Source organism: Serinus canaria, chromosome 26 (genome assembly GCF_022539315.1).
Source record: "Serinus canaria isolate serCan28SL12 chromosome 26, serCan2020, whole genome shotgun sequence".
Lineage (NCBI taxonomy): Eukaryota > Metazoa > Chordata > Aves > Passeriformes > Fringillidae > Serinus > Serinus canaria.
Window position 1 is genome coordinate 5,371,379 of NC_066339.1, and position 26,244 is coordinate 5,397,622.

General features: G+C 47.3%; 1 protein-coding gene across 2 annotated transcripts; it reads left to right on the forward strand.

Moving 5' to 3' along the window:
• The first annotated feature begins 163 nt into the window (after positions 1-163).
• HIPK1 (homeodomain interacting protein kinase 1) lies at positions 164-25,407 on the forward strand. Of its 2 annotated transcripts, none has more exons than XM_030232717.2 (16): positions 164-438; positions 1,406-2,483; positions 7,639-7,762; positions 9,739-9,858; positions 10,650-10,736; positions 11,560-11,744; positions 12,031-12,193; positions 12,550-12,772; positions 13,616-13,737; positions 15,276-15,410; positions 17,870-18,009; positions 18,162-18,344; positions 18,841-19,056; positions 19,308-19,546; positions 19,881-20,029; positions 20,880-25,407. In XM_030232717.2, exons 2-16 carry the CDS (start codon positions 1,408-1,410, stop codon positions 21,363-21,365), a joined length of 3,648 nt encoding a protein of 1,215 aa, XP_030088577.1. In that variant the 5' UTR covers positions 164-438; positions 1,406-1,407; the 3' UTR covers positions 21,366-25,407. The 2 variants fall into 2 exon arrangements, with proteins under 2 accessions (XP_030088577.1, XP_030088575.1); XM_030232715.2 differs by having other exon boundaries at positions 165-438; positions 17,867-18,009.
• Positions 25,408-26,244: the final 837 nt, after the last annotated feature.

Consider the following 26,244-nt stretch of genomic DNA (forward strand, 5'->3'; position numbering starts at 1 on the left):
CAGCCCGGTCCGGCACCGCTCGGCTGCCGGCCCTGTCCCATTGGGTTCCGTGGCCCCGCCCCGCTCGGTCCCGGCCCCGGCGCTTCCTGCGGCCGCTCCGCCCCGCGGTCACGTGTGCGCTCGCCCGCTCGGGGCTCGGCTGGCTCGGCCTGTGCGAGCGCTCGGGGCCCGGAGCGGCGGCGGGAGCGCGGCGGGGCCGGGGGCGCTCGGGCCCGGGGCGGCGGCGGGACGGGGCGGGGGGAGCCCGGCCGGGCCGTGAGGGCGCGGCGGAGCCTGGCGGCGGCGGCGGAGCGGCCTGGGGGCTCCCCCCGGCGAGCGCGGGCCGAGCGGGCCGGGCCGGCGGCCGTGGCGGGGCTATGATGAGCCCGCTGCGGGGCTCCGCACCCCCGCGTGTCCCCCAGGCAGGTCCGGCCCGCGGCTGAGAACCCCCCACCGGCGGTGAGTGCGAGCGGCGGGGCCCGGCGGGGCGGGCAGGCCCGGGCCCGCCCCTTCCCCCGCGCTGGGGCTGCGCCGGGCCGGGGAGGGCCGGGGCGGCGGCGGCGGGGCCGGGCCCGAGCCCCGGTAACGGCCCGGCCCGGCGGGCTCCGCTCCCGGCGGGCTCCGCTCCGGCCTTCCGGGCGCTGCCCCGGGGGGAGGCTGGGCCTGCCGCGGTTGGGTTTCCCACCGAGTCTGTTTTTACAGTGCCTAGGAAACAGGCCTGGGGACGGGATCGTAATTCTCGCAGGGTCTTCCCACTTCCTGCGCTCCCCCCATCCTCAGCATTGTTTTCTCCGGTGCTGGGTTTTTTTTTTAGCCGGGAGAAAAGGCGGCTCGGGAGTGACCTTATCACTCTCTGCAACTCCCTGAAAGGAGGGTGTAGCCAGGTGGGGGTCGGGTTCCTCTCCCGGGTAACCAACGGCAGGACAAGAGCGCAGAGTGTTGAGCTGCGCCAGGGGAGGTTTAGGTTGGACAATAGGAGGAATTTCTTTTCTCGTTAGGCACTGGAACAGGCTGCCCCTGGAGCTGGTGGAGTCACCGTCCCTGTAGGTGTTTGAGCAACTGGATGTGGCACTGAGTGCTCTGGTCTGGGTGACAGGGTGGTATTTGGTCACCAGGTTGGACTCGATGATCTCAGAGGTCTTTCCAACCGAATTGACTCTGTGATTTGTGTTATGTCCTGGGACTCCTTTAGCCCTTAGAGAGCTGGATAAAGAGCCGTGTGCTTCTCAGATGCAGTAATTCCACTGTACAGCCTCGCTCAGTGATGCCCTTAGGGCAGCACTTGCAGAGGTTCCCTTCCTCAGTGATGGGCACCACATGGTGTTCAGAAAAACACTGGATTTTTGTCATTCTGGGTTTTGTGCAGATAGAGGATCTTGTCCATCCCAACCTGCTGCCCCTTACGAGTTCTCCTCTTCCTTTCCAGGTATGGCCTCACAGCTGCAGGTGTTCTCCCCTCCGTCAGTATCCTCGAGTGCCTTCTGCAGTGCCAAGAAACTGAAAGTGGAGCCGTCTGTCTGGGATGTTTCAGGACAGAGCAGTAGTGACAAGTATTATACCCACAGCAAAAACCTCCCAGCAGCTCAAGGGCAAGCCAGCTCCTCTCATCAGGTAGCCAATTTCAGCATCCCTGCCTACGACCAGAACCTCCTTCTCCCCGCTCCCTCCGTTGAGCACATCGTGGTCACCGCGGCCGACAGCACCGGCAGCAGCGCCACAGCGTCCTTCCAGAGCAGCCAGACCATCACCCACAGGAGCAACGTTTCTTTGCTGGAACCATACCAAAAATGTGGATTAAAAAGGAAAAGTGAAGAGGTTGACAGCAACGGTAGTGTGCAGATCATTGAGGAACATCCACCTCTCATGCTGCAAAACAGACCTGCGGCGGGAGCTGTGGCCACGACCACCACGGTCACCACAAAGAGCAGCAGCTCCAGTGGGGAGGGAGATTATCAGCTGGTCCAGCATGAGATCCTGTGCTCCATGACCAACAGCTATGAGGTCTTGGAATTCCTGGGACGAGGGACGTTCGGGCAGGTGGCGAAATGTTGGAAACGTAGCACGAAGGAGATTGTAGCCATCAAAATCCTGAAGAACCACCCTTCGTACGCCCGGCAGGGCCAGATCGAGGTGAGCATCCTGTCTCGCCTGAGCAGTGAGAATGCTGATGAGTACAACTTTGTCCGCTCCTACGAGTGCTTTCAACACAAGAATCATACATGCCTTGTCTTTGAGATGCTGGAACAGAACTTATATGATTTCTTAAAGCAAAACAAGTTCAGTCCATTGCCCTTGAAGTACATCCGGCCCATCCTGCAGCAAGTGGCAACTGCCTTGATGAAGCTGAAGAGCTTGGGTCTGATCCACGCTGATTTGAAGCCAGAGAACATCATGTTGGTGGATCCTGCACGCCAGCCCTACAGAGTGAAGGTGATAGACTTTGGGTCAGCCAGCCACGTGTCCAAGGCCGTGTGCTCCACGTACCTGCAGTCACGGTATTACAGGTAAGCACTGCCCTTGCTCCCTGAGCCAGGTCAGGCTGATCCTGCTGGGGGCTCCTTCTGCAGACACTGAGCTTTCCTGTCTAACCCCAGCTGAGGTGCAGCAGGAAGTCATCGGCTCTGCATGTTTCCTGAAGATTTCTTCCGAAAGTTGGATGTAAATGAATAGATTGTCTGCCTTAGGGTGGCCTGATCTGCAGCCCAGCACCTTCCTTTCCCTCCCAGACCAGTGCACTAAGTTGATTTTATCCTGTCCACTGCCTTGTATGAAGTGGCAAACTGGAGAAGTGTTAAGTGGTGCCTTTGAGGTTGTCTGCTGTGATCTGAAACTATTCCATTAACCTTGGACATTTAGAAGGGAGAGAAGTCAAAGGGATGCCAATTTCTATTCGCTTTTGTTTCTTCTGATTCTTCATCTTTGTCTGAGCCCCCTTCAGGAGCACATGACTTCCTGTGTCAACCCTGGCTAAGTCATGCTTTCATGAGACCTGCAGCTCCCTTAGAGCAGTGATGAGAGAGATCACTGCTCCACTTAACAATATGTGGAGATGTCTTGTACCCTACTCCTGCCCAAGAATTAAAAATAAATTATGGCCAGAAATGTTAAAACTCAGAGACTGTGCGTAAAGCAAGCTGTGCTGTTTCTTTCAATTATTCCTCCAGCTTGGCTCTGTTAAGTCTGTATTTTAATTTAAGTAGCAGCAGACTTCAATAAATGGATGCAGAAAGAACTTCTGGCTTCAAAGGGCTGCAAAGAGTCTGTGCTGTGTTGTCAGGGTTGCTTTGGGTGGAATGTGAGCTCACTTGACGCAAAACTCAGAACTAGTATCTAGTCCTTCCAGCTGGGACCAGACAGGACTGAGACACTCCGCCCCACCCTGTGTCTCTGCCCTGTTTGATGTCTTCCCTGGCTGCTCACTTCACTTTTAAAGCCTGGCTTATTGTAGGTTTGCTCTGTTCATCCCTCATGCTCCCTGTGTGCTTGCTCCCTTTGTTTTTGTGTTGTTTTTCTTTTAACTCCAACACTCAGTACCAGCTTTCCATGACATTCCTTTCATGTGATACAGACTTTTCTTAATCCATTGCTCATGATCTTTGCTCAGCTTGTTGGCACCAATCTTTCCAATTCCAAACTATTGATTGGTGTGTTTTTTTGTAGTGCAGTTATCCCCTGTGCCCCCAGCTCTGTAAAAACACTCACTCTCTAAAATGCATCATCAGTTTTGTTGTTATTGCATGGAAAGAGGTGACCACTTGTCAAGAATCTGCTCTATCTGCCTTTGCACATGTGTCAGCAAAGCAGTTTGGGGAGGCCCATGGTGCTCTCCATTTTCTGGTATCTCAGAAAACAGATTTAGCTGAGGAAAAGCAGTGAGGGGTGATAAGAATCTTCCAGGGGCTGCAGGGAGGGAAATTCCTGCTCCATAGGTCTGTGGGGCACTGGACTCCAGCCCCTTCCAGCTCCCTGGGGTGACTGACTCTGTCAGAAAGGCAAATAACCTGGGATTAGGTGGTGTTGGGCTGTCTGCTTGTCTGGAGTGAAGAATGCTGTGATGTGGAAATCTAGTATTTAGTGATATGTAATTAGTCAAATGGTGATGATTACTAAAATCCATAATCTAGGAATATACAGAGATCGTTGTGGGAGAACTGGATTGCTTTACCCATATTCACATTAAGTTAGTCTTCAGATGAGTTCCAAGTTGGAATTTTTTTCAATGCTGTGTTTAATGAAAGAGTGTAGACCAATTCTTCCTATGGTTCTCTGACAGCCATTAAAAATAAACTTCCCTGTGCTCACCTTTGAGCTTTCAATCCCTGTTACTGACACTTGGGTAACCTCTGCTGTGGAAAGATCCCTTTTCCACAGCAACTGCTGCTGCCTCTGCTGCCTGACCCCACTCAGGAGGGGCAGTTCTGCTGCTCACACTTCAAAGGCTGAGCAGAGGTGCCCATGAAGAATTCTTTGGCTCTGAAGCCCTTCATGGAGTAGGGGTAGATCAGCTCTCTGCAGTGAACAATTTCTGTGGCAGTTCTAGGATGTTTTTGCAGTAATTCCTCACCTGAAAACAAGAGTACCATCCTCATGTTGCCTTTGTTCTTGGGGAGGATGAACAATGGAAGGAAACAGTGTGCAGAAATAAAAAATCCCTGCAATACTGATCTCCCTGCTGAACAGAGTGGGGTTTACTCCTGTCCTGTGTTAAAAGTGAGTGCTGCCATCCTGGCAGTTTTACTCCCTGCCTCCTGGTGCTGCCTGTGGGCCACTGTGGAGCACAGACTGTGGGACTGGACAATCTGGGCCATGAGAAGGTGGCCCTGAGCACTGGGGGAGCTGCAGAGTGCAGGAGTATCCATTTCTCACCTCTGCTTTGGGCTCCATGACCTACTTCTGTCCCAGCCATGCTGGCCTGGGGAGCAGCAGTGCCTGCTGCCAAGTCTAACTCTGCTAATCCAGCTCTGAGCTGGCCCTGCTGCTCCCTGCATTGCTGCACTTGCACAGGCTCTGTGTTCCCACCATCCCCAAGCACAGGTGTAAACACGAGGTGTTTGGAAATGCTGGGAGGGAGTCTTGCAGTTTTCTGGGGCTGCTGTGAGTCCTTTCTCTTCTGAGAGTGCCTGAGTGTGTTTGTCAGCTTTGGGAGGCAGTGCTTAGCAAGCATCTGTGCAAAGAGTGTTGTTGATTTTATTTCAAAGAGCTTAAGATGGTAAAATCACTTTAATCTCTGGCAGAGCAGCTATGGAAGTGACCTCTGCCTGCTGTCCTGGTTCAGCTCACATCTCATAAGGCTGCTAATTGCAGTGGTGTAAAAGGAGATGAGAGAAATTCTGATTTCCCAGTCCTGTCCTGCAATCAGAATCAAATCAGGTGGCTCATGAGAAGTTCATTTATTTAGTTGCAGGGAATAAAATACAAGACTTCAACTTGCTATCATTATGGGATTGAGATTTAGGAATATGTGAGTCTGTTCCATCCTGGAGTGAAAGACCAACAAACTGCCCCAAATCTCCATTTCCATTGGAACTGGTGGGGAGTTTTTAGCACACTAGAGAAGGATTAGCATGCTCTGCATATTCCACGAGCCATCTATATTTTAGTTTGTTTGCCAGTCCAAGTGCAGTCCAATTCCTTTCTGAATTGGAAACTCCTACATCAGGATCATCAAGAGGGGCAGTGCAGTTTGCTGATGATGGCTCATAAAGTAATGGCAAGGGGGCTCCTGTGTAAATGTATGAATTGTACTTTTTCTGCTTGTGAAGAAGGAGATTTCTCTGGTTTGCACCTCTTAATTAGCCCGTAGAAAGTTGTATCCCTTCTAGCATATTTCCTTAAAATATAAATGTTGGCAGGAGAGTCAGCATTCAAATATCAGCTACTGCTCGTACTTGCACAATCATTTTATGTTTTCACATGTGAGAAACCTTTCCAAAGTCAACAACTGCCAGGAGCAGCCAAACAAGAAGGTAGAAACAGATCAGTGTTGAGTGGAGAGTGTCATTATGTCTTAGCTTGAGCAATCTGTTATTCTGATTACTGAAGGTGTATCATGGCTCTGGTTTTGGGGGCTCAGACATAATAAAATCTGGATAATAAGGAATAAATGTGACCTCACTGCAACAGGCAGCTGGTTAGGCTGTTTATCTTTTTTATAGAATCCCAGACTGGTTTGGGTTGGAAGGGAGCTTGAAGCTCATCTCATGCCACCCCTGCCCTGGGCAGGGACACCTTCCAGTATCCCAGGTTGCTCCAAGCTCCATCCAGCCTGGCCTTTTCTGATCCTGTGCTTTCTCAGGTGCCCTGTGCCTGAGCAGCTGGGCTGAGTGCCTCTGTTTTGGAGACACCTGTGTAGACACCTGAAACAAAAGGTGTATCTGTGTCACCACTGCACAAAGGGTGATTAATTGGGGAGTCACTTCTTGCCATGGACAAACAGTTGGGAGGCTGAGGAGTCGAGGAGGGCAAGTGTCAAATTTACTGACACCTGTACATTATGCCAGCCCTGGTTTTTAGAATTCAGTAGAAGGATCAGAGCTGGTTTCAGAGCCTTTTTTAACAACTGAAGTATCCATAGTGTAACACCAGAAATGCCACACAAGCCCTGGGGCATGACCAGGAAATGGATAGCCTGTAGTTTAGGGCTTTTCTGTCTTCCTTTGCTCTTGTATTAGTTATTCATGATGAAGGTCAAGGCTTTTGTATTTCCTGTACTTTCCAGGGTAAATTCCCACAGTAGCTCACCTGGGGCTTGCAGCACCTGGGGTTTTGTGCTCTATGCAAATGTAGGACCTGAATTTCTCCTGCCAGAACAGCCTCAGTTTCTTTCAGAACTCTGTGTAGGTGAAGAGCTGTACTAAAACATCCTTCCGTGTTGTGAGTCAGCTCCAGACAGAAATCTCCCTGAAATTCCAACTTGTTAGAGAAGCAAACCCTGCTTGGAGTGTGAGGTTTTTTTATCACCTCCCCGTAAAGGCTGGGCCAGACAGGTACATTTTGCATTAGGTGTGGTTGAGTGCACAGAAACCTGAAACACCAGAAACCTCCAGCTGGGCTCTCTGTGTCCATTTTAGACTCGAAACTCTCTGAGCAAACCCTGCATGAAAACCTGCTGATAGAAACCCAGCTGCTCTCTGAGGAGCTCCTTTTCCTGGCTCTGCAGGTGCTCTTCTTTCCCACATGAAGCAGGCAGCCTCCTGCAGCTGCTTACCTGGGGTCTCAAGACCTTCTCCTAGAAAAGTCTCTGTTTGCCAGAGCCTTTCTTTCCAGTTCTGTTAGGATAGGCTGGACTAGATGATCTTGAAGGTCTCTCCATAATTCTGTGATGCTGTGTGCTGTCTCAGGGACACCTCACATGCTGTCAGGTGTAATTAAACTGATTACTCAAGGACTAACTTTATGCAACTGTGATGTAAAGGCCTCCTAGGATTTGGGGGGCACCGTGGCAATAAAATAATCCACCTAAGTGAAAAAAAGATTGGGATCCATTAGGCCACCCAAGGAAACAACTTCTGCTTTAAAGTGAATAATTTATATTCACACAGATTTACTTGTGCATGGAGGGGCTTTACCCAGAGAGGTTTACAGGGGAGAAATGCAGCTTTCAGAGTAGAAGATCTGACTTTGGTCTTTTCTTTCCTTTTCCCTTTTTTCCCTTACCAGAGCTCCCGAGATCATCCTGGGGTTGCCGTTCTGTGAAGCCATTGACATGTGGTCACTGGGCTGTGTCATAGCTGAGCTCTTTCTGGGCTGGCCTCTGTATCCAGGAGCATCTGAGTATGACCAGGTGAGAGCACATGGGGGGTGTGGGATCTTCATATGAAAGATTTGATTTTCTGTGTTCAAACCCTCCTGAACCCCCCATGTCCTGCATCAGCTTTCATCAGTGCACATTGCTGCTGTCTGAGCTCATTTTCTCTCTGTGATATTCCCATTGTCTCTGGGCAGGGAGCACGGAGTTCTGTGTGTTTTCACTTGAGCTGAGTGTATCCTGTCCAAAAAAAGGGGCCAGTTTGCAGTTAACCCCTGGTTTCCAAACCCAAAAGCTGTTAAAACACCTTCCTGCCAAAGCAGAAGCGAGGTGTGTGTGTCCTGGTGTGAAACACCCTCTGTAATTTCACCATGAGGGCAGTTTTTCCATGTGGGGACAGAGCAAGCCTATCATTCCTGCCCTGTTAATACCTACAGCAACCCTCAGTTTTTATGCAAAGTGTGAGCCTCAAGCTGTCTTTGGAATCCAAGGGCAAGACTCTGAGAGGCATCTTGAACTAATTAGTCCTTTCTGTGGATACTTGGCATTATTACCTGGCCTAGTCAGTGCCTATAAAAGGACAAAAAGTCTGTGAGAGGGGTTTTTTTCAGAGGAGCTTTTCCACTGGGGTTTTTATGGTGGGATCTTGTTGCAGTGCTTGGTATGGTTTTCCTTATGTGATAAAATACATGAAAATTTACTCAGTGTCTTACATATGTCTTCCCAGCACTCTAAATTTCCAAAGGAAACACAGTGGTACCTTAATGAGCACAGTGAGTTAGAAAGTAGCTGAGGTAGGGGCTGGTGGTTTCCTTGTGCTCTGAGTTTTGTGCAATTTCTGAGAACCTTATCTGCTGGTGTAGGTGGCTGGGGAGGAGCTGCTTTTTCCATTGCTTAATGACAGGATTTTGCAGCCCTCTGTGAGGTGTGACTTCATGGGGTTCATTTTGATGTCTGAATTTCCCTTGAAGGCTGAGGATGACTTGGCTTTCATGTTTTTTTGAGATTCTGCAGCAGCAAGTGAAAGTTGAGGTGGAACTTGTGAGAGGACCTCTCCAGGAATGAGTTCATGGGCTGGGATGGGATTTACAGCTATTTTTTTAAAAACCCTTTGGCTGTAAAGCAAAAGTTTGTCCTGTAAAAATAGAACTGCTACCTGAACTATTGTGTAGGTACAAGAAATATTCACATGCAGACACTTGGATCCACCTTGGCTTAATTGAAAATTGAGCCCATAAATTCCTGTGATCACAAGCTGTGACAGTGCCCTGTTTTGGCACAGTGGCATAGCAGGAGTTTGGCAAATAAGAAATGCTAAGAATCTGTAAAGGATCTGTAATTGATGGTTTGATCAAGGCATAGTTACCTTAACACTGTGGAGTTTTTTATACATTTGCTATTTCCTTTCCTTTTGAGCATTCCTTTTTAATTGTTATCTCTTTACCAGTGCCTTGTCAATACCACCACAAGGATTCAGGTGCATCTTCCAAAATTCTGAGCCATTTTTTTAACGTGTAAAAATAAGTGTAGTAAATGTGTTGGAGGATATGTGGTCTTGGTTTCTTGGTCAGTGAGAGCTTTGCCATGATGTTACTCTGAAGTTGTGTGCCTAGCATATTGTGTAGGCAGGCACAGCAGTGTTGCTTGGATAATCATGCCTTTAATTATTTATACATGCAGGATAAATTCTGTGGTATTTTTCCCTCAAAATATCTATTGCTTACACTGTTTAATGTCTTAAGAGCCTACAGTCTGTTTGCATAAACATTAGCAAAAAATATTTCCATAAAATAAGAAAGATGCATTTAAAACCTAAAGTTTTTGTGTGATTGCAAAAGTGGCTTTATAAATCCTTGAGATAATCCCTTTGATTTTTGCAGTTTGGCATATCTGGGCAGTCTTTCTTTACAGGTAATTTCCTATTAGCTGTGAACAAACCTGGCTGTTAATTACCCCATTAGCTGTGAATTCTTTATGGTGGGAGTCCTCACTCTTGTAATTTTCTTTCCTAGATTCGTTATATTTCACAAACTCAAGGCCTTCCAGCGGAGTATCTTCTCAGTGCAGGAACGAAAACAAGCAGGTTTTTTAACAGAGATCCAAATTTGGGATACCCACTGTGGAGGCTCAAGGTTTGTCTCTCTCCCATCCCCAATTCTCCTTTGTTCGTTGAGGATTTGATAGAAATACCCACCCAGTTTTGGAGTTTGGATAGAAATTCCCACCCAGTATTTTTTGGGTAGAAATTCCCCCCCAGTTTTGGGTGCTGTGCAAACACTGGGAGTGAGGATTGGCTTTGGAGCGTTCCTGGCTGGGGCTCTGAGGTTGCAGGAGCTGTGCAGAGCTCCTGGTGCTGCTCTGACAAAAGCAGCAGTGATGATAGCACCAGCAAAGGGTGGGTGTTCCTCACTGAGATAATGGCTGCTTATTATGGGCTGCTCATTCTCAGGGAAGTGTCTCATCTTGTCATCTCCTGACAATCCAACCAGTAAAATACGGAGTATTTTGTGATGGGTTTGTTAGTTTATCAGGAATCTGGGTTTGGGTGGGCAGGGGACAGGAAAGAATGGGATTTAGGCCTCATTTGCCTTTGAGCAGCAAAAAGAAGGGAGTTTTGCCTTTCTTCTTTGTAGAAGAGGGATTTAAAATATTTATAGCCTCTTTCTAAATCAGAAACCTTCAGTTCTTCTGGCTAATGCACTACCCAAGGCAGCCTTGAAATGAAGTCATGCTGTTGTTAATTCAGCTTTGCAATGAATGATCTTTCCAGCTGAGGGAATGGGATCCCAGGGCTCCTTGGTTTGACCTGCTGGTGTGTGCTGTGTCTGAAAGCAGCAATTGATCATCTGCCTCAGCAATTTCTTGCTGCTTTTTCCTTATGAATGCTCAATATCTCAGTTGATACTAATGTTTTCTTTTATAGACCCCAGAAGAACATGAGTTGGAAACAGGAATAAAATCAAAAGAAGCTCGGAAATATATATTCAACTGTTTGGATGATATGGCGCAGGTGTGTGGGCATCCTGGGACACAGATAGCTCATTCATTTTCCACATATAACTTAGTAACTTTCATTTTTTGGGGGAATCTCTAAAAATGAGGCTCCTGTGCTGGAGCACCTCTTCCACTGCCAGTTCAGAGCACTGATGGAGATTTACAGTGGTGCCAATTTGCATCTGAAATCAGTGGATTTAAAACAGTCAGAATGTTAATTATAAACCTGTTTGAAATGTTTTGTGTTTTCTTATGCCTCAGTGTGTTAGCAGGAGTGTGCCCAGCCTGTTCCAGTCTAGGAGAGCTGAGCCCCTTCAAATGTCTTTGTAGGATTAAACCTCTTCTGAGACTTTGGAAATAGTGACAAAAACTACAGATTATTCTTATTTTCATTCTCTCTTTAGAGGTAAAATGAAGGAATATCTTAGTGGTTTAAATATCATGAGGCCTTAAATCTTAAATATCAATTTTCTGTCACTTTTGTAGCTGTTACCATCAGGTTACATCTGTGCAGAGAAGGTGGAATCATTCTGGCTTGCCAGCCCCTTATAGATTCCCCCAACACATGAGGGCATTTTGGCAGTGAGTGGAGAATGAAGCCTGGTTGGTCCCTTTGAATGGACCCAACTCCCTGTAGAGAAGAGAATTCCACGTTCAAGTTTGACTTTCTCTCCTGGGACGAGCAGGGGAAGGGCAGTGTGCAGCACTGTGATACCTGACATTGCTCTGGCTGAGAGACAGAAATGCTTCCTAACTGTTTCTGTGTGATGTGACCTTATTGAACTGTGGGCAGCAGTTGATTTGGTGCTTGTGTGAACTGCTCCCATGTGGTTTTGCAGGTGAATATGTCTACAGACTTAGAAGGGACTGACATGTTGGCAGAGAAGGCTGACCGAAGGGAATACATTGATTTGTTGAAGAAAATGTTGACAATTGATGCAGATAAGAGAATTACTCCACTGAAGACTTTGAACCATTCGTTTGTTACGATGGCACATCTGCTGGACTTCCCCCACAGTAACCAGTAAGCTCCCTTGGATGGGCTGGTTTGTTTCAGCATTTGCTGGAATCACAGAGCAGCATTCCCAGCTTTCTGTCAGTGCTATTTTCTGCAGTTCCTGGCTGATCTGAAAATAGCAATGGCATGTGTAAGGAATGGAATGTTCATAAGCTTCCTTTTCATGTTTTAGGACATTCTTTGTTGCTTTAAAAGAACCCAAACCTAAAGCACGTGCATAAAGTTGGGAATCTGTCACATCTGTGTCCTGTTTTTACAAATCTGATGTTTTCCTTCTGTCATTCTGTTCCAGTGTGAAATCTTGCTTTCAGAACATGGAGATCTGCAAGAGAAGAGTGAACATGTATGATACAGTGAATCAGATCAAGAGCCCTTTCACCACTCACGTTGCTCCTAACACAAGCACAAACCTGACAATGAGCTTTAACAACCAGCTCAACACAGTACACAACCAGGTATAGCACCTTTCACCTGTTTTATCTTAATCAAAGACATGGAGTAGGCTGATTTGGTGCCTTCAGGCCAAAATTTAAACTCCTCTCCAAAATTCATAGTCTTGTCTCAAAGTCCAATTTTCCAAAACTCAGACCAAGGAACCTCTTTACTTCATGTGTTGAAAATTTGTCAGTTCAGCAACATAAGTTAATTGGGTGCAATTCATGTTTTTTGTTCTGTGTTGTCTTACCTTTTACCTCAAACATTTTCCAGGTGCTTTCCTCCCAGTTTTATATTGATGGTTCCTGTTGTTTGTTTTATAACAGAGAGAGATAAAATTACAGGAGATAAGTGATTTTTTTGTTTGTTTTTCTAGGCCAGTGTGTTGGCTTCCAATTCCACTGCTGCTGCTACTCTTTCCCTGGCCAACTCTGACGTCTCCCTGCTCAACTACCAGTCTGCCCTGTACCCATCCTCTGCAGCCCCAGTGGCAGGAGTGGCTCAGCAGAGCGTTTCCCTGCAGCCTGGAACCACCCAGATCTGCACACAGACAGACCCCTTCCAGCAGACCTTCATTGTTTGTCCCCCTGCTTTTCAAAGTAAGCCAAGAACCCTTGGTGTGATGCTGAGGTTTCAGCCAGTTAAGGCAGGAAAAGTTGTGATTTGCACTAAACTGAGAAAAGCCTGACTAGAGCAGAGCTCTCTGTGGGTGTCACACGGGGCTCTTGCATCAGAAGGAGGTGCAGAACCAGGTCAGACATGTGCAGGCAGCTTGATTCCCTTCCAGGTCGTGCTGGAACAGGTGACAGGACCTTGCCTGCCTGGGTTGCAGGCTCCAGCTGCTTGCTCAACCAGTTTTTCCCCCCAAACTGAACACAGCAGCATTCCACAGAAAGCAGGGAGCAGAGGAGCCAGACCTGCCTGAAAATCAGTGTGTCTTGCTGTGTTTGTTATCTCAACAGTGAATATCTGGTGTTTGAGCCTCAGTTCACAACCCTGATGCAGGTTTTTGCCACCAGCAGCTTGTCACAGGTTGTGGGTCAGTGAGCTCAGCACAGGCAGCTCTGTTCATGCCTCTGTTCATCCTCAGGGTTGTGCAGTTATGCTGGTACCTGGATTGTCTTACTCTGGAGGGTTATTTGTGACATGGGAACTGATGGTGTAAGGCTTGAACTTTCACCTTGTCTCGAGCAGGTTGGAATTGGGAGTCTGTGTCTGCTTCTGCAAACCAGACTCCACAGAGCTGAGCTGTCCATCATGGCCCTGCAGGGTCCCAGGCTGCAGAAGTATTTACTTCAGCTGACGTTTTCCTGAGTTTTTGTCAAAGCTTTTCTATCCCTTAATCCCACCCTGTTCTCTGCCCTTACCTAGTAGGAATTTGATTTTTGGAAACAAATGAAAGAATAGTGCAGCAGCTTAGTGATGTGTCTTCTCCTCCACAGCTGGACTTCAGGCAACTACAAAGCATTCTGGGTTCCCAGTCAGGATGGAAAATGCTGTCCCAATTGTGCCACAAGCACCTGCAGCACAGCCACTGCAGATCCAGTCTGGAGTTCTCACACAGGTAAAAAACCACCTCAAACCCCTCATAGGCTCAGCTGCAATTCCACCATCCAGGAGAGCCTGCCTGGGTGCAGGGGGTTCTCAGGACACATGAAAGGTTAAATGCAGGTCACTTCTAAGGCAGTATTTTCTTGTTTTGTTTTGTTTTTCTGGAATATTTGAAGTCTGAACTATTTTATGTCATGTGCCTCCCTGGTTTTAGGAGTTTGATTTAATAATGGGAATAAATATGTGGTTTTCAGCTGCTAAAAACAGGCTGTATTTTTCAGGCATGGACACTGCCTGTAAGGCAGTGCTGGTCATTTTTGCCTACACTTTAAAAACGTGGCAGGAGAAATCATTGCTGTGAGAAGTGAGATCCCGGTAAACAGAGGTGACAACACAGATTACTCATGCTAAAATTTCATCTTTAAATCAACAAAATTATTTCTGAATCCTTCTCAGCTAGTTACATTCTTAGTATGAATTAATGTGTAACAATGACATATCTATTTCTGCAGTTTGCAGTCTAAGCAACATACAATACCAAAATTCATAAATCATTCTAAAAATGCTGTTTTAAATATTAGTAATGTGTCATAAATTAAACCCATTTTAATTTCCAAAAAGTAATCCTTTAATGTACAATAAGTGACTGGTGATTCACAAGTTTTATTCACTGAAAATTTGTAGTTGCCTTTATAATTAAGTGCATTTTTATATATTTGCATAGTTTTAGTTTCTGCTGGCATTAACACATACTCTGTTAGTTTTACTCTTCAGGCAGCATATTGCACTTACAGACCTTCTTGTAGAGGAGTAATTTTTAGTTTGTCAGTCCAAATGTTTAGGTGGCATTCTGTGATTGCTGGTTTCTTTAGCCTTAATGATACAGGTCACAGTATCCAAAAAGCAGAATCCACTTGAAGGCCCACCTGAATCCAGGAGTGCAAATTGTACACCAAGAATCTAATTTAAATTAGACATTTGTTGGACTAATACATGTCTGGGTGGTTTCATCACGGATAACTTTGCTCTTTCATGACACCAAAGACCTGCTGTGCCTTCCATGAAATCCCATAGTTTACCTTTTCTCGAGAGTTCTGTGTGTGGATTTGAAGGTCTGAGAGCAAGTGCAGGGAGCTGCCCGGGGTGCACTGTGCCATGGCTAGTGCAGCGTGGCTGTCACTTGCCCTCTGGGACCCAGTAAGTGCCAGTAGCTGAACTCACTTTGACTTTTGAAATGTGTCAACAGAGAGACATCCCGTCCCCAGATTTTTCCCCAGCTCATTTGGACTTTTGAACTGTGTCAGCGGAGAGGTCCTGTCCCCAAATTTTTCCCCAACTTGTTTTGACTTTTGAACTGTGTCACTGGGCTGGAGATTCCCAGTTCCTCGTGCTCTCCTCGGGGCCCTGGAGGTGCCTGTGGAGCAGTGCAGGGTCTGGGTGTTGGTGCTGCTGTCGGTGTCGGTGCGTCCCTTCCCTCCGCGCCCGGCACACTGACCTGCACTGACCTGCCTCAGCTCGTGTGTTTCACTCACTGCCTGATCTACATTTCAGGGAAGCTGTACACCACTAATGGTAGCAACTCTTCATCCTCAAGTAGCCACCATCACGCCGCAGTATGCGGTGCCCTTTACCCTGAACTGCGCAGCCGGCCGGCCGGCGCTGGTCGAACAGACGGCTGCAGTACTGGTAATTGCCTCCCTTGATTGTGTTCACTAACTGAGTTTTTGTTTTAACTTAGACTTGCAGAGGGCATGGAAGCATGTGCCATCTTGTGGCTGTGTTCTTGCTACATCTTAATGTCTCGTTGTTTTCCTCCCCAACATTGCTGAAGCACTGTCTGACTCTGACGTTTAGTGTGGCTCTGTAAAGAATCCAGATCCATTGACTATTACCTTTGCTAGCCTAGTATTGAAAGCTCTTCTAAACTAGACCCTAGAAGAGTTGTAATCATTCTTGTTCTTCACTTACTCTCCTATCTTTGCCTTTTGATTGTGGAATACAAAGGAATCAGTCTTTAGCTTGACTCTGCTACAGGTACCTGGATGGCCAGAATTTGACCTACTTGGCAAGTTAGCTCCATATATTGTTTGCAACACGTGTAAAGCTGCTTTGTATGGAGAAATGTTTCAGATCATTAAGCGCAGGCTAAAATCCCTAATGACAGCAAATCCTTTAATGTATTGCTCTGGCAGTTTTCTCTTAACCTCTGTTGAACATTGACAATAATTTTCTGGCCTTTTGTTATTTATAGCCAATCGCACGTAGCTTGCTTCATCCAGATAAAGATTCTGTTCCTCACAGATACTTTCAGTTGATATGTATTTCTTGGTTGAAATTAAAGGTGAGCTCTAGTATCCAAAATGGCAATAGCTAGCTTTTAGGTCATTTGGAACAATTTTAAAAAAGGATGGGGGAAAGGAACGAACACACCTTTAAGAAATGTACCTTTGCAAAATTGTCCTCTTCTGTATTCTGGCACCTGCATCAGAACAACTTTGCAAGTGCCACAAAGAAGTCATTGTAAAACTCCAGAATCAGATCAGTGAAGCTTATGAAAACATTGCAGTGCACTGAAGTGCTGGTATCCTCACATGTCCTTCAAAGCACATTCCATTGTGTGAACCATGTTGTTTCTTGTGGCTTCAAAGTGGTAGTTTGAATGTCATTTTCTTCCGAGAGGGAGACCTCTGCTGAAGTGGAATTTGCTCGAGTCATACCTGTCCTGAAATTTAAATCCACTCATTTGAGTTCTTGAGAACCAAGTGAGCTGCTCCCTGGTTCTGGGGATGGGAAGGCAGGAGAGTGGGGTTCTCCTGGTCACAGCTCTGAGCTAAACAGACCCAGGGGTGCTTCTTCTTTCCTCCTGTTGAATTTTGATCGCTGAAAGGCTGCAATCTGGGCTCCAAAAACAGCAAGGGGTGACTATAGCAGAGCTTGGGACACAAGTGAGTTGTTAGTGATGTTTTCCAAAGTGTATTTGGGCTTTGATTCAACAGGCAAATTCTGTTCTGCTGTGTGTGTGCAGTGGACTTGAGGTTCAACTCCCCTGTACAGCAGTGGGGATCAGAGCCGGCTGTCTCCAGACTCTGAGCCTGCATTCTGAATTTCTCTGGAGGACTTGACTAGTTCTGTTTGGATTCTGGGAGCCTTTGGCGTGAATTTGCTCACCTTTAGTGCTTCCAACACTTCTCCCTTGCTGCTTCCCCTGAGTTTGCATTAGCCATTTGCTAAGCTTTGCATATTTTTGTCCTTCCTCTGTCAAAACAGTTCGTCGCTTGGAAGGCCCGATTTCTGCCTCTCATTGGGAATTTATATCTTGCTGTATTAAACTCTCTGCTTTGTCTTGTGCAGGTGTTGGCTTTTGGAAAGACGCATGGTGTGACTTTTAACATATTTCTCTTTTTATTTTTTATTTTTTTCGATGTTATTGTTATTATTATTCCGCTTATGTTGGCAGAGGTTTTAGCAGCTCTCTGCTTTGAAGGCTTCTTGTTCGGAACTGGTATTTATTTGTACTAAGTGGATCTGTTACTTGCAGAAATACTGAATTTAAAACAATAGGTTTTGCAGTTTATGCTGCAGGACAGAAAGCCATATATTATCAAAATCATGGAAATATTACTCTGTCAAATTTATTTGGACAGTGATAATATTAATGAATTGAACCTGCCTTCATGTAACTAAATTATCTCTCAATGTGGCTTTTCTTAAATGCTTCAGCTGAGGTGGGTGAATTTCCACAGTAAGGACACCATCTCAGCTCTCCCAGTGTGAGCCCTGCAAGGCAGAAAAGCAAAAAGGACCAAACTGGTTTCATATTTTGGGACCTTTCAGCAGAACAGTGGTGTGAGTTTACGTTCAGAAAGAGTCCCAAGCACTGCTGCTGCACCTGGCAGTGCAATACCTGCTTGCACGATATGAACAGTTTTCTCCAGGTGACAGCAGTGATAAAAGAGATCAGCAAAATGTTGGGGAAGTTCATTCCTCTGATTTTCTTGTCCTTGGGAAAACATGCAAGGATGAGCTGTATCTCTGCAAGCTAACAATCCACCCCAGTGCATTTATTGCTTGGACAGATCTCTGCCTGCCCCTGCAGGAACTGAAGCCTAGTGATCCTTGTGTCTGTGTTTGTTGTTTTGCAGCAGGCCTGGCCGGGGGGAACCCAGCAGATCCTGCTCCCTTCCACCTGGCAGCAGCTCCCAGGGGTTGCTTTGCACAACTCTGTCCAGCCTGCAGCCGTGATCCCCGAGACCATCGGCAGCAGCCAGCAGCTGGCTGACTGGAGGTAGGGATTGCAGGAGCTCCAGCTCCCTGCCAAGTGGGCATACATCCATCACAGAGCCCACAGTGTCTCCCTTCCCTCAGGGGCTCGCTGCAGCTCGTGGTTTCTGCAGTGTAGTCATGGGATTTGGGTCTCTTGTTTCTTCTCTGCTCCAGGAATGCACATTCCCATGGAAATCAGTACAGCACTCTCATGCAACAGCCATCTCTGCTGACCAACCACGTGACATTGGCCACAGCACAGCCTCTGAATGTTGGGGTTGCTCATGTTGTGAGGCAGCAGCAGAGCAGCAATGTGCCAGCAAAGAAGAACAAGCAGCCAGCACCGAGCACAGCCAAGTAAGGATTCCATTGCTTCCTTTCCCAGTCCTAGAAAAGCCATGAGTTTGTTTCTGGAGGTTGTCTTTTTGGTGAAAAAAGCATCTTCTGATCATGGAGGCATTGAGGGTGTAACTTTATTATACTACAATTACATTTAAAGATGTCTTGGAAAAAGCCTTTATGCTGTTGTCACTGATTTAAATTATATTAATTTCAGTGAGTGCAAGGACATGGTTGACCAAGTGCTTTGCTGGTTTTACAGAGGGGTTTTACACTCCTGGAGTCTTGGTGCCATAGCAGTGCAAGTGACAGAAGTGTTGAATGAGGGGTGGCAGTTTCTGGCAGTGTTCAGGTGTCTCAGCCCCATTCAGAGCATCCCTGAGTGCCTTTGGCCGTGTCTGTGGCACTTTGCTGCTTGAGTGTGTGCTCTGAGGTTCTCTTCATGTCCATGCTGGTACGTTCCTAATGCTGTTTGTCTGAGCTGGAGCTGAACCCTGCTGTGCTTTCCCTGCAGGCCCAGCTCATCTCTGGAGCCTGTGCCCACCCAAGTGTACTCTCTGATTGGGAGCAGCCCCCTGCGCTCCACCTCGTCCTCCTCCAACGTGCTGGTGCCCGTGCAGGAGCAGCACCAGCCCATCGTCATCCCTGACACTCCCAGCCCCCCTGTCAGTGTCATCACCATCCGCAGCGACACTGACGAGGAGGAGGACAGCAAATACAAACCTGCCAGGTGGGCTGTTCATTTGGGCTGGGCTCAGCTCATCAGGGAGAGGGGGGAGCACAGTGTGTGACCCTGGGCAGGCTCACAAGAGCTGCATAAGACAGGGTATTCCTCATCACATCTCTGTGTTGTTGTGCCTGTAGATAATCCGAGTTTTAATGGACAAGGAGGGAGGGTGTGAAATCCCAGAGGGAGATCTGTAATCTGGTGGGCAAAGCTGGAACATTTCCCATTTGTATTTTGTCTTTTTCCCCCTGCAGTTTGGGTATGAAGCAGAGATCCAACGTCATCAGCTACGTCACTGTCAACGACTCCCCTGACTCGGACTCGTCCCTGAGCAGCCCCTATGCCCCAGACCCCCTGTCCTCGCTCAGGAGCACTGGGGGGGCCCTGGAGCTGCCCAGCAGAGCTGCTGCTGACAGCTCCAGCTCCCGCACCATCATCGTCCCACCCCTGAAAATGCAGCTCAATGACTGCATCGTAGCCACCCAGGCTTCAGGTGGGTGTCTCAGGGTGCTCTGCCAGGGCTCAGGTGCTCTCCTGTCCTTGTGACACATTCATCCTCACAGATCTGGACTTTCCACAATGGGTCTTTCTCAGCTTTATTTTCACAGCTGCTGTTCTGAAAGCCTCGGTCTGTTTTCATAGTCATTGATGGATTTACCTTTCATTTGCATTTGGCTGCATTCAGCAAGATCTGTAACCATTCCTGATGGTTTCTTAATCACACTTGAAATCGTAATTAAAGCAAAGTCTCTGTGACAGAAACAGTCAGTTTGGTGCCTAGAGCTGAGGGAAGGGGAGGAGTGGACTGAGCTTGTGGTGTCTTGCAGGCATCCTGAGCAGCAGCAGCAGCAGCAGCAGTAAGAGCAAGCCAGTGGCCTCAGTGAGCGGGCAGTCGTCAGGATGCTGCATCACACCCACGGGGTACCGCTCCCACCGCGTGGTCACCAACGGCGTGCAGCCCCTCAACCTCAGCCAGGTGAGCCCACCTGCCTCTGCTGCCCTGGGGCTGCTTCACAGCTGCTTCAGGAACCTCTGAGGCAGGGAGAAAGGGGCTTGCAAGAGGATCAGTAGTTGGAAGTGTTAATTCTTTGGAGCTGGTTATGTCCTGGGGTGTTGCAGGATAGGACAGGTGTAGTTGTGTCCATAGTCTCTCTTTGTGCTCCTTGTCACACCTGACTCACAGCAGGTCCTTCTTGCCACTTGGGAGGGTGACACCAAGGTCCAGCTGTTGCATTAGAATAACTCTGAAGGCACAGTATGAGGAAATTCTGTAGTTCTTTACCTTTCTTTAGACCTCACATAGCTCCAACCAGTAGCTTAAGGCTGGACTTTCTCTCTCAAATTAACAATTGACACCTGGCATCTTTGGATCTTTTAATTCAAAGATTGGTTTCACTTCATTTTGTGTCAGGACTTTAGATCTCTGGGTCACACTGCAGCAGCCTCTCTGAGGAGAGGGAGTGTGGTTACCCCTGCAGTTCACTTCTGGCATGGGCACCAGACTGGTGCTAAAACAGGGCAGCCCTGCTTCCACCCTCCCAACGTGCAGAGGAGTAGATGTGTGAGGAGTTCTGGGTCAGATCTAGGACCTGCCCTCACTTGTCCAGCTGTGGTACCCCCCGAGTGGCAGTTGGCCCTGCTGCAGAGGAAAAGTGTCACCTTTGTCCCCGTGGAAGTGCAGTCACCTTCTCAGATCTGCGGGAGGGCGTCACGAGGGAGGATCTGCAGCTGTGTCAGGGGGGATGGAGGTGTCCATCAGGGAGCTCTGGCTGCCCCTTGCTCACCTGAGCATGACCACTAACCTCATTTACTCCCTCCCCTTGCAGAACCAGCAGACCACAGTGCTGGCCCCCCAGGAGAGAAACGGCAATGCTGTCCCACGCCGGCAGCAAGCTTACGTGGCCCCCCTCACGTCAACGATTTCTCAGGCTCCCTACACGTTCCAGCACAGCAGCCCAGTGCATCCCCACCTGGCAGCAGCCACGGCCAGTGCCCACCTGTCCAGCCAGCCCCACATGTACACTTATGCCCCCAGCACTGCTGCCACGCTGGGCTCCACCACGTCCATCGCCCACCTGTTCTCCCCGCAGGGCTCGTCGCGCCACACCACCTACGCTGCCCACCCCAGCACCCTGGTGCACCAGGTCCCTGTCAGCGTGGGGCCCAGCCTGCTGACCTCTGCCAACGTCCCCCCCGCCCAGTACCAACACCAGTTTGCTCCCCAGTCCTACATTGGTGCTTCCAGAGGATCTGCTATTTACACTGGATACCCGCTGAGCCCCACCAAGATCAACCAGTACTCCTACTTGTAGTTCCCAGTGAAGCGCTGTCCTGCGAGGGGCCTGAGAGGCTGGAGAGGATTTCAGGTGAACCTTTGCCTGGGAGTGACTGCCTGGTTCGTGTTTCTCCCTGATCTGGTTGTATGTTGTTCCCAAATGTCTCTGGTGAGTTCAGTCACTAACTGAGCAGCATGCTTTGTTACCAGTACGAGGGTCACTAATTAAGTTTTTAAAATTTTACTTACTTTTTATAGATGCTTTTAAAAAATTCATGGTCACATTTATTTAAAATTGTTCTGTTGTGCTAATCAAAAGGGGTGTCAAATCAGTGTCTCAGAAGACAGATCCTGATGTCTTTTTTAACTTGTGTAACTTAAACAAAAAGATTTGCAGATTCTATTTTAGCAGCTTGCACAAATCCACGTTGCCACTAAAAATGTGCATGTTTATCTCATTACGTTGCTGGGGCAGTTTTAAAATCAGATTTAATGTTTTGACATCTGTTCCTGTAATTCACTTTGTCTTTAACAAATTGCTGGTTCTGAAAAGCCATTACATCTCCATATATGTTTCTGTCAAAGGTATTTTGTTTACTCCTCTGCTTTGTTTAAGGACTGGTAGAGGCAGCTGCCTTATGCCAGCAACACGATACATTCAGGAGTCTGTAAAACCCTGGAGTCTGCTTTGTTTTCTCAAAAATTCTCCATAACCCAGCTGAATTTTTGTTGTGTTCGTTGCAGAATTCTTCCAAGTGGTTCAAACTGTATTCAGGATCTCACTGTGTGACAGAGCTCAGCAGCTCTGTCAGGGTGTTGTTGTTGCCTCCAGTTGAGAGTGAATAATGCAGCATTGCTCTAAAATTTGGTTTCTGCAGCTTATTAGATGCTGGCCCTATAATGGAGCTGGATTCCTTCACAGAAGCACAGGGCTTTGCTTTGTTCCGTTTTTCTTAATATTTTTGCCTCACGTGATTCATTTAGGAGGGAGATAAATTTGAAATACAATGAAACATCACTGTATTGATGTGTACAGCTTTTTATACTCCTGTGAGCGTATCCTCCTGGATATGTCAGCAGCTACTCTAAAGCGCTCTTAATAAGACTTGTAAACAGTACGTGCATGTAGGAATTGCAAGGAAAAAAAAAAAGAAAAAACAAGACAAAAAAAGAGAAAGAAAAAGAAAAAAGGAAAAAAAAAATCCAGATTTTAAAGTTTATTACTGAATTTAAAACTATTTTAGAAGTTTTGTATTGGTGGTGTTTTAATATTTTACAGAAAATGAAATATGTACATATTGATTAGAAAAATATAACAAGCAAAACTTCCTGCTAACCCCAAATGTTCTGTCTTTGTAATCAAAATGTGTAGTGATTATACTTGAACTCTGTACTTAGTGTTTGTCTAATTCTTAAACGTTCCTGGGGATGGAAGTGTTGTATCCTTTGTATTTAAACCAAAATGAATTGATTCATGTTGGAATGTATGTGATATAATGCAATGGTTAGAGCTCATCACTGTAGCACTGAGAGAGGAGTAGAGCTTCACGAGAGGAAAGGATACCTTGGATTTGTTTTGCACAGGTATGTGTGATGAAGAGTTGTTTGGTGTGTCCCCTTATTGTAGTGCCTTAAATGATGATGTAGTGTGACTAGAGTTTACAGTGAGCTTGCCTTACGAGGGACCAGCAAGCCCCCGTCGAATTGAAGCAATTCACCCACCCAGCTCCCCCAGCCAGAGCAGCAGGATGGTGCAGAGCCCTCTCCCTGTCACCGCTCTCATCCCAGCTCCGTTCTTGTTCCCAGTGAAGCGACGTCCCCTCGAAGCTTTCCCTTGAAATGGCACATGTACTGTTAGTGTCTGTCAGTGCATTTCGGATAAGGTAGTGCTGGGAATGCATTGGAATGTTTAGTCTAATATTGCAGAAGTGATTAAATAACGTGCAATCACTTTTATTAGGTTTAGTGTAGCGTTACCTTCCCCCACAGGAATAGCAGATGTGTCGTGTAAAATATTGCTAGCTTGGTGATAGAATATTTATACCAAAGAGAGCCTGCTGTAAAGCACATAATACCATTAAAAAGTTTTATAGCTACTGCTAATGTGGAGTTGTTGGGAAGGTCTGTCAGCTGTAGCCCTAGTTAGTGTTCAGAGGAAATACTCACTTTGGATAATCAGTGCAGGTTTTGGACTACGCTTTGTTTTCTTGGGTCCCTTGTAGTAGGAATTATTTCTCATCTAACACACAAAGTATCTTGTCCAGAAGGATGAAATAAACTGGTCCCAGCGGTGGCGTGACCGCAGCAATAAGAGGTTTGGAAACCTTGAACCCCAGTTTATGTTCCGTCCCAGTGGGAAGGAGGCCAGTCCTGACCTGGCTGTGGCAAGAAATGCCCGAGCCACTTCTGCAAGCCCATGTTCCTGCTAGAAGGAAGCCTGGACTGGCCTGAGGTGGAGGGAGCAGGGAGGGCTGGAGGGCTGTGGAGCTGGGCGGTAGCGTTAGCCCCCGTTGATGTTCAGTGTGTTTGTAGAGAACCAACCTTGCTGTGCCACATCGTTGCTGCAAACGATGCTGTTTGTTGCTGTAGGCACTTTGTTGCTTTTTTTGACATTGCTTGTGTTCAGTACTTGCCTTGAGATACCTCTTGGGTACAGAGTTGTGCCTTTCCACCAAAAGGCAAACCAAGCTCCAACTCCCTGTTTCACAAATAGGACTTCGTGGAAAACTCTTCACTAACAGGAAAAAGAAAAAAGACCTCTAGCGAAATCTGCTAATAGTTTTGAGAACTTGCCCACTTTCCCTTAAAAACAGCAGCTTGTAATGTATATTTAGAGGACCTTGGAACACAATTAATCCCAATCAAATGTATTCCCAAAGCACGGTGTCATCTCCTCCACTGCCCGAGTTCCCAGAAGTGTTGGAACGGGGAGGATGGGATGGAAAAGATGTAGGTAAAATCAAACGTGCTCCATTTGGAACAAGGTGTCAAATAACACCCCAGAATTCCTCTGTGATACACAGCAAACCCCACCCCAGCAGGGCCAGGGCCTCCCGGTCTGGCCCCAGTATATGATGCCCAATTTAGGTGTGTTGTGTTCTGCTCTAAGGAGATACATCCATCCCTTCTTCCCTTGCATATCCAGCCTCAAATTGGGTTCAAGAATTGACTCTCCTCATTGTCAGAGCCTGCTACACATTTTTGGAGAGAAGTCTGCTATCTCTGGATAGGAATTGGCATCCTTCAATTTCCTTCACAGCTAGTTTGGGATTCACCTTTGGAATATTTGATAGCCAGCTAGTGGTCCCAGCTAGGTTTGTCTGTGTGATTCTTGAGCTGTTCAATCAGTTTTCTCTTACCTGACCTGTATTTGCAGCTGTGATAGCCCCTGCAGAGGCAACTCCTGAGGCTTTCCTGCTTAGCACCTAATTGATGGGATGCAGTAATTTACCTCTGACTCAGCAATTTCTTTTAGTACATGAAACTAAATTGCTTCTAAATGACAGGATTGGCACAGCCCTGCTTTCTTTTTTTTAATTTTATTTAAACTTCTGAATGGTGCCGCATGTCCACATGGTTGTTTGTTGCTAAACTTTATATAATGTGTGATTTCAGATTCAGCTTGAACTATATCTATCTCACTACATGTAGCAGTACATTATATGTAATGTTAGTATTTCTGCTTGAATCCTTGATATTGCAATGGAATTCCTACTTTATTAAATGTATTTGATATGCTAGTTACTGTGTAAAATTTAACTTTCTTTTATGGTTGTGCTCTTCCTTTTTACAAGCCGCTAGATACAGGTAGTTTCTGACAATTACTGATCTATGTTTGTATTGCTGATGTACTTAGGGGGTATGTAAAAATCATTTTAACAAAAGAAATAGATATTTAAAAATTTAATACTAACTATATGGGAGAAGGGTCCATTGTGAAAACATAGTTTATCTTTGGATTCAATGTTTGTCTTTGGTTTTACAAAGTAGCTTGTATTTTAAGTATTTTCTACATAATATGGTAAAAATGTAGAACAATTGCAATGCATCAATAAAAAGGGTTAATTTTCTGTACTCTATTCATCTGGTCACTGGTCTGTTAAGGGGGGTGGGAGAGGGGTTTGGGGGTATCCAGAGTGAGGTGTGGATGGTGTGGGATGCAGAGCCAGGGTGTGGCTGGGGGATGTGGATCTGGGATGCAGATTTGGGATGCAGTGGCACTAGGTGGCACACTCGCTCTGCCACAGCCCCGCGGCTCCGAACAGGCCCTGCTGGGATCGTCCCTGCCCACAGCCCAGGAGCCCACGGCTGGTGCCCACAGAACCGCCTGGCTCGGCTGCATCCAGGGCACGGAGCTGCAGTGTCCGTCCGTCCATCCGTCCGTCCGTCCGTCCCTCCATCCATCCCTCCATCCCTCCATCCCTCCATCCCTCCATCCATCCCTCCATCCCTCCATCCCTCCATCCCTCCATCCATCCATCCATCCATCCATCCACCAGCCACCCACCCACCACCCACCACCCACCCACCACCCATCCATCCATCCATCCATCCATCCATCCATCCATCCATCCATCCATCCATCCATCCATCCATCCATCCATCCATCCATCCCCCCACACCTGAGCTGATCCCCTCTCGGGGCTGTGGGAGCTGCCCCCCAGCAGCCCTTGGGCCACTTTGGGCCAGCAGTGCCCCAGGCCAGCGAGTGGCCAGGCAGCCCCAGCTGCAGCCCTCCTGGAGTGTCAGGTGTGGCTCTGTTGGGGCAGGGATCCTGTAGAAGGGAGTAGAAGGGTGGATCTTCCTCTGAAGATCCAGTGGAAGAGGCAGCTGTTTCCTCTGGGAATCCAGTGGGGAAAAATCCTGTTTTGCTGTCCCCAGAACCTCAGATTATGTTCTGTTGGGAATGCTTGGCT

Excerpts from the sequence above, each read along its gene's own strand:
- HIPK1 (XM_030232715.2), top strand. The coding sequence starts at position 1,408 with ATGGCCTCACAGCTGCAGGTGTTCTCCCCTCCGTCAGTATCCTCGAGT. Across the intron at positions 2,484-7,638 it reads CTGCAGTCACGGTATTACAG|AGCTCCCGAGATCATCCTGG; the intron begins GTAAGCACTGCC and ends TTCCCTTACCAG. Across the intron at positions 12,773-13,615 it reads TTGTCCCCCTGCTTTTCAAA|CTGGACTTCAGGCAACTACA; the intron begins GTAAGCCAAGAA and ends TCTCCTCCACAG.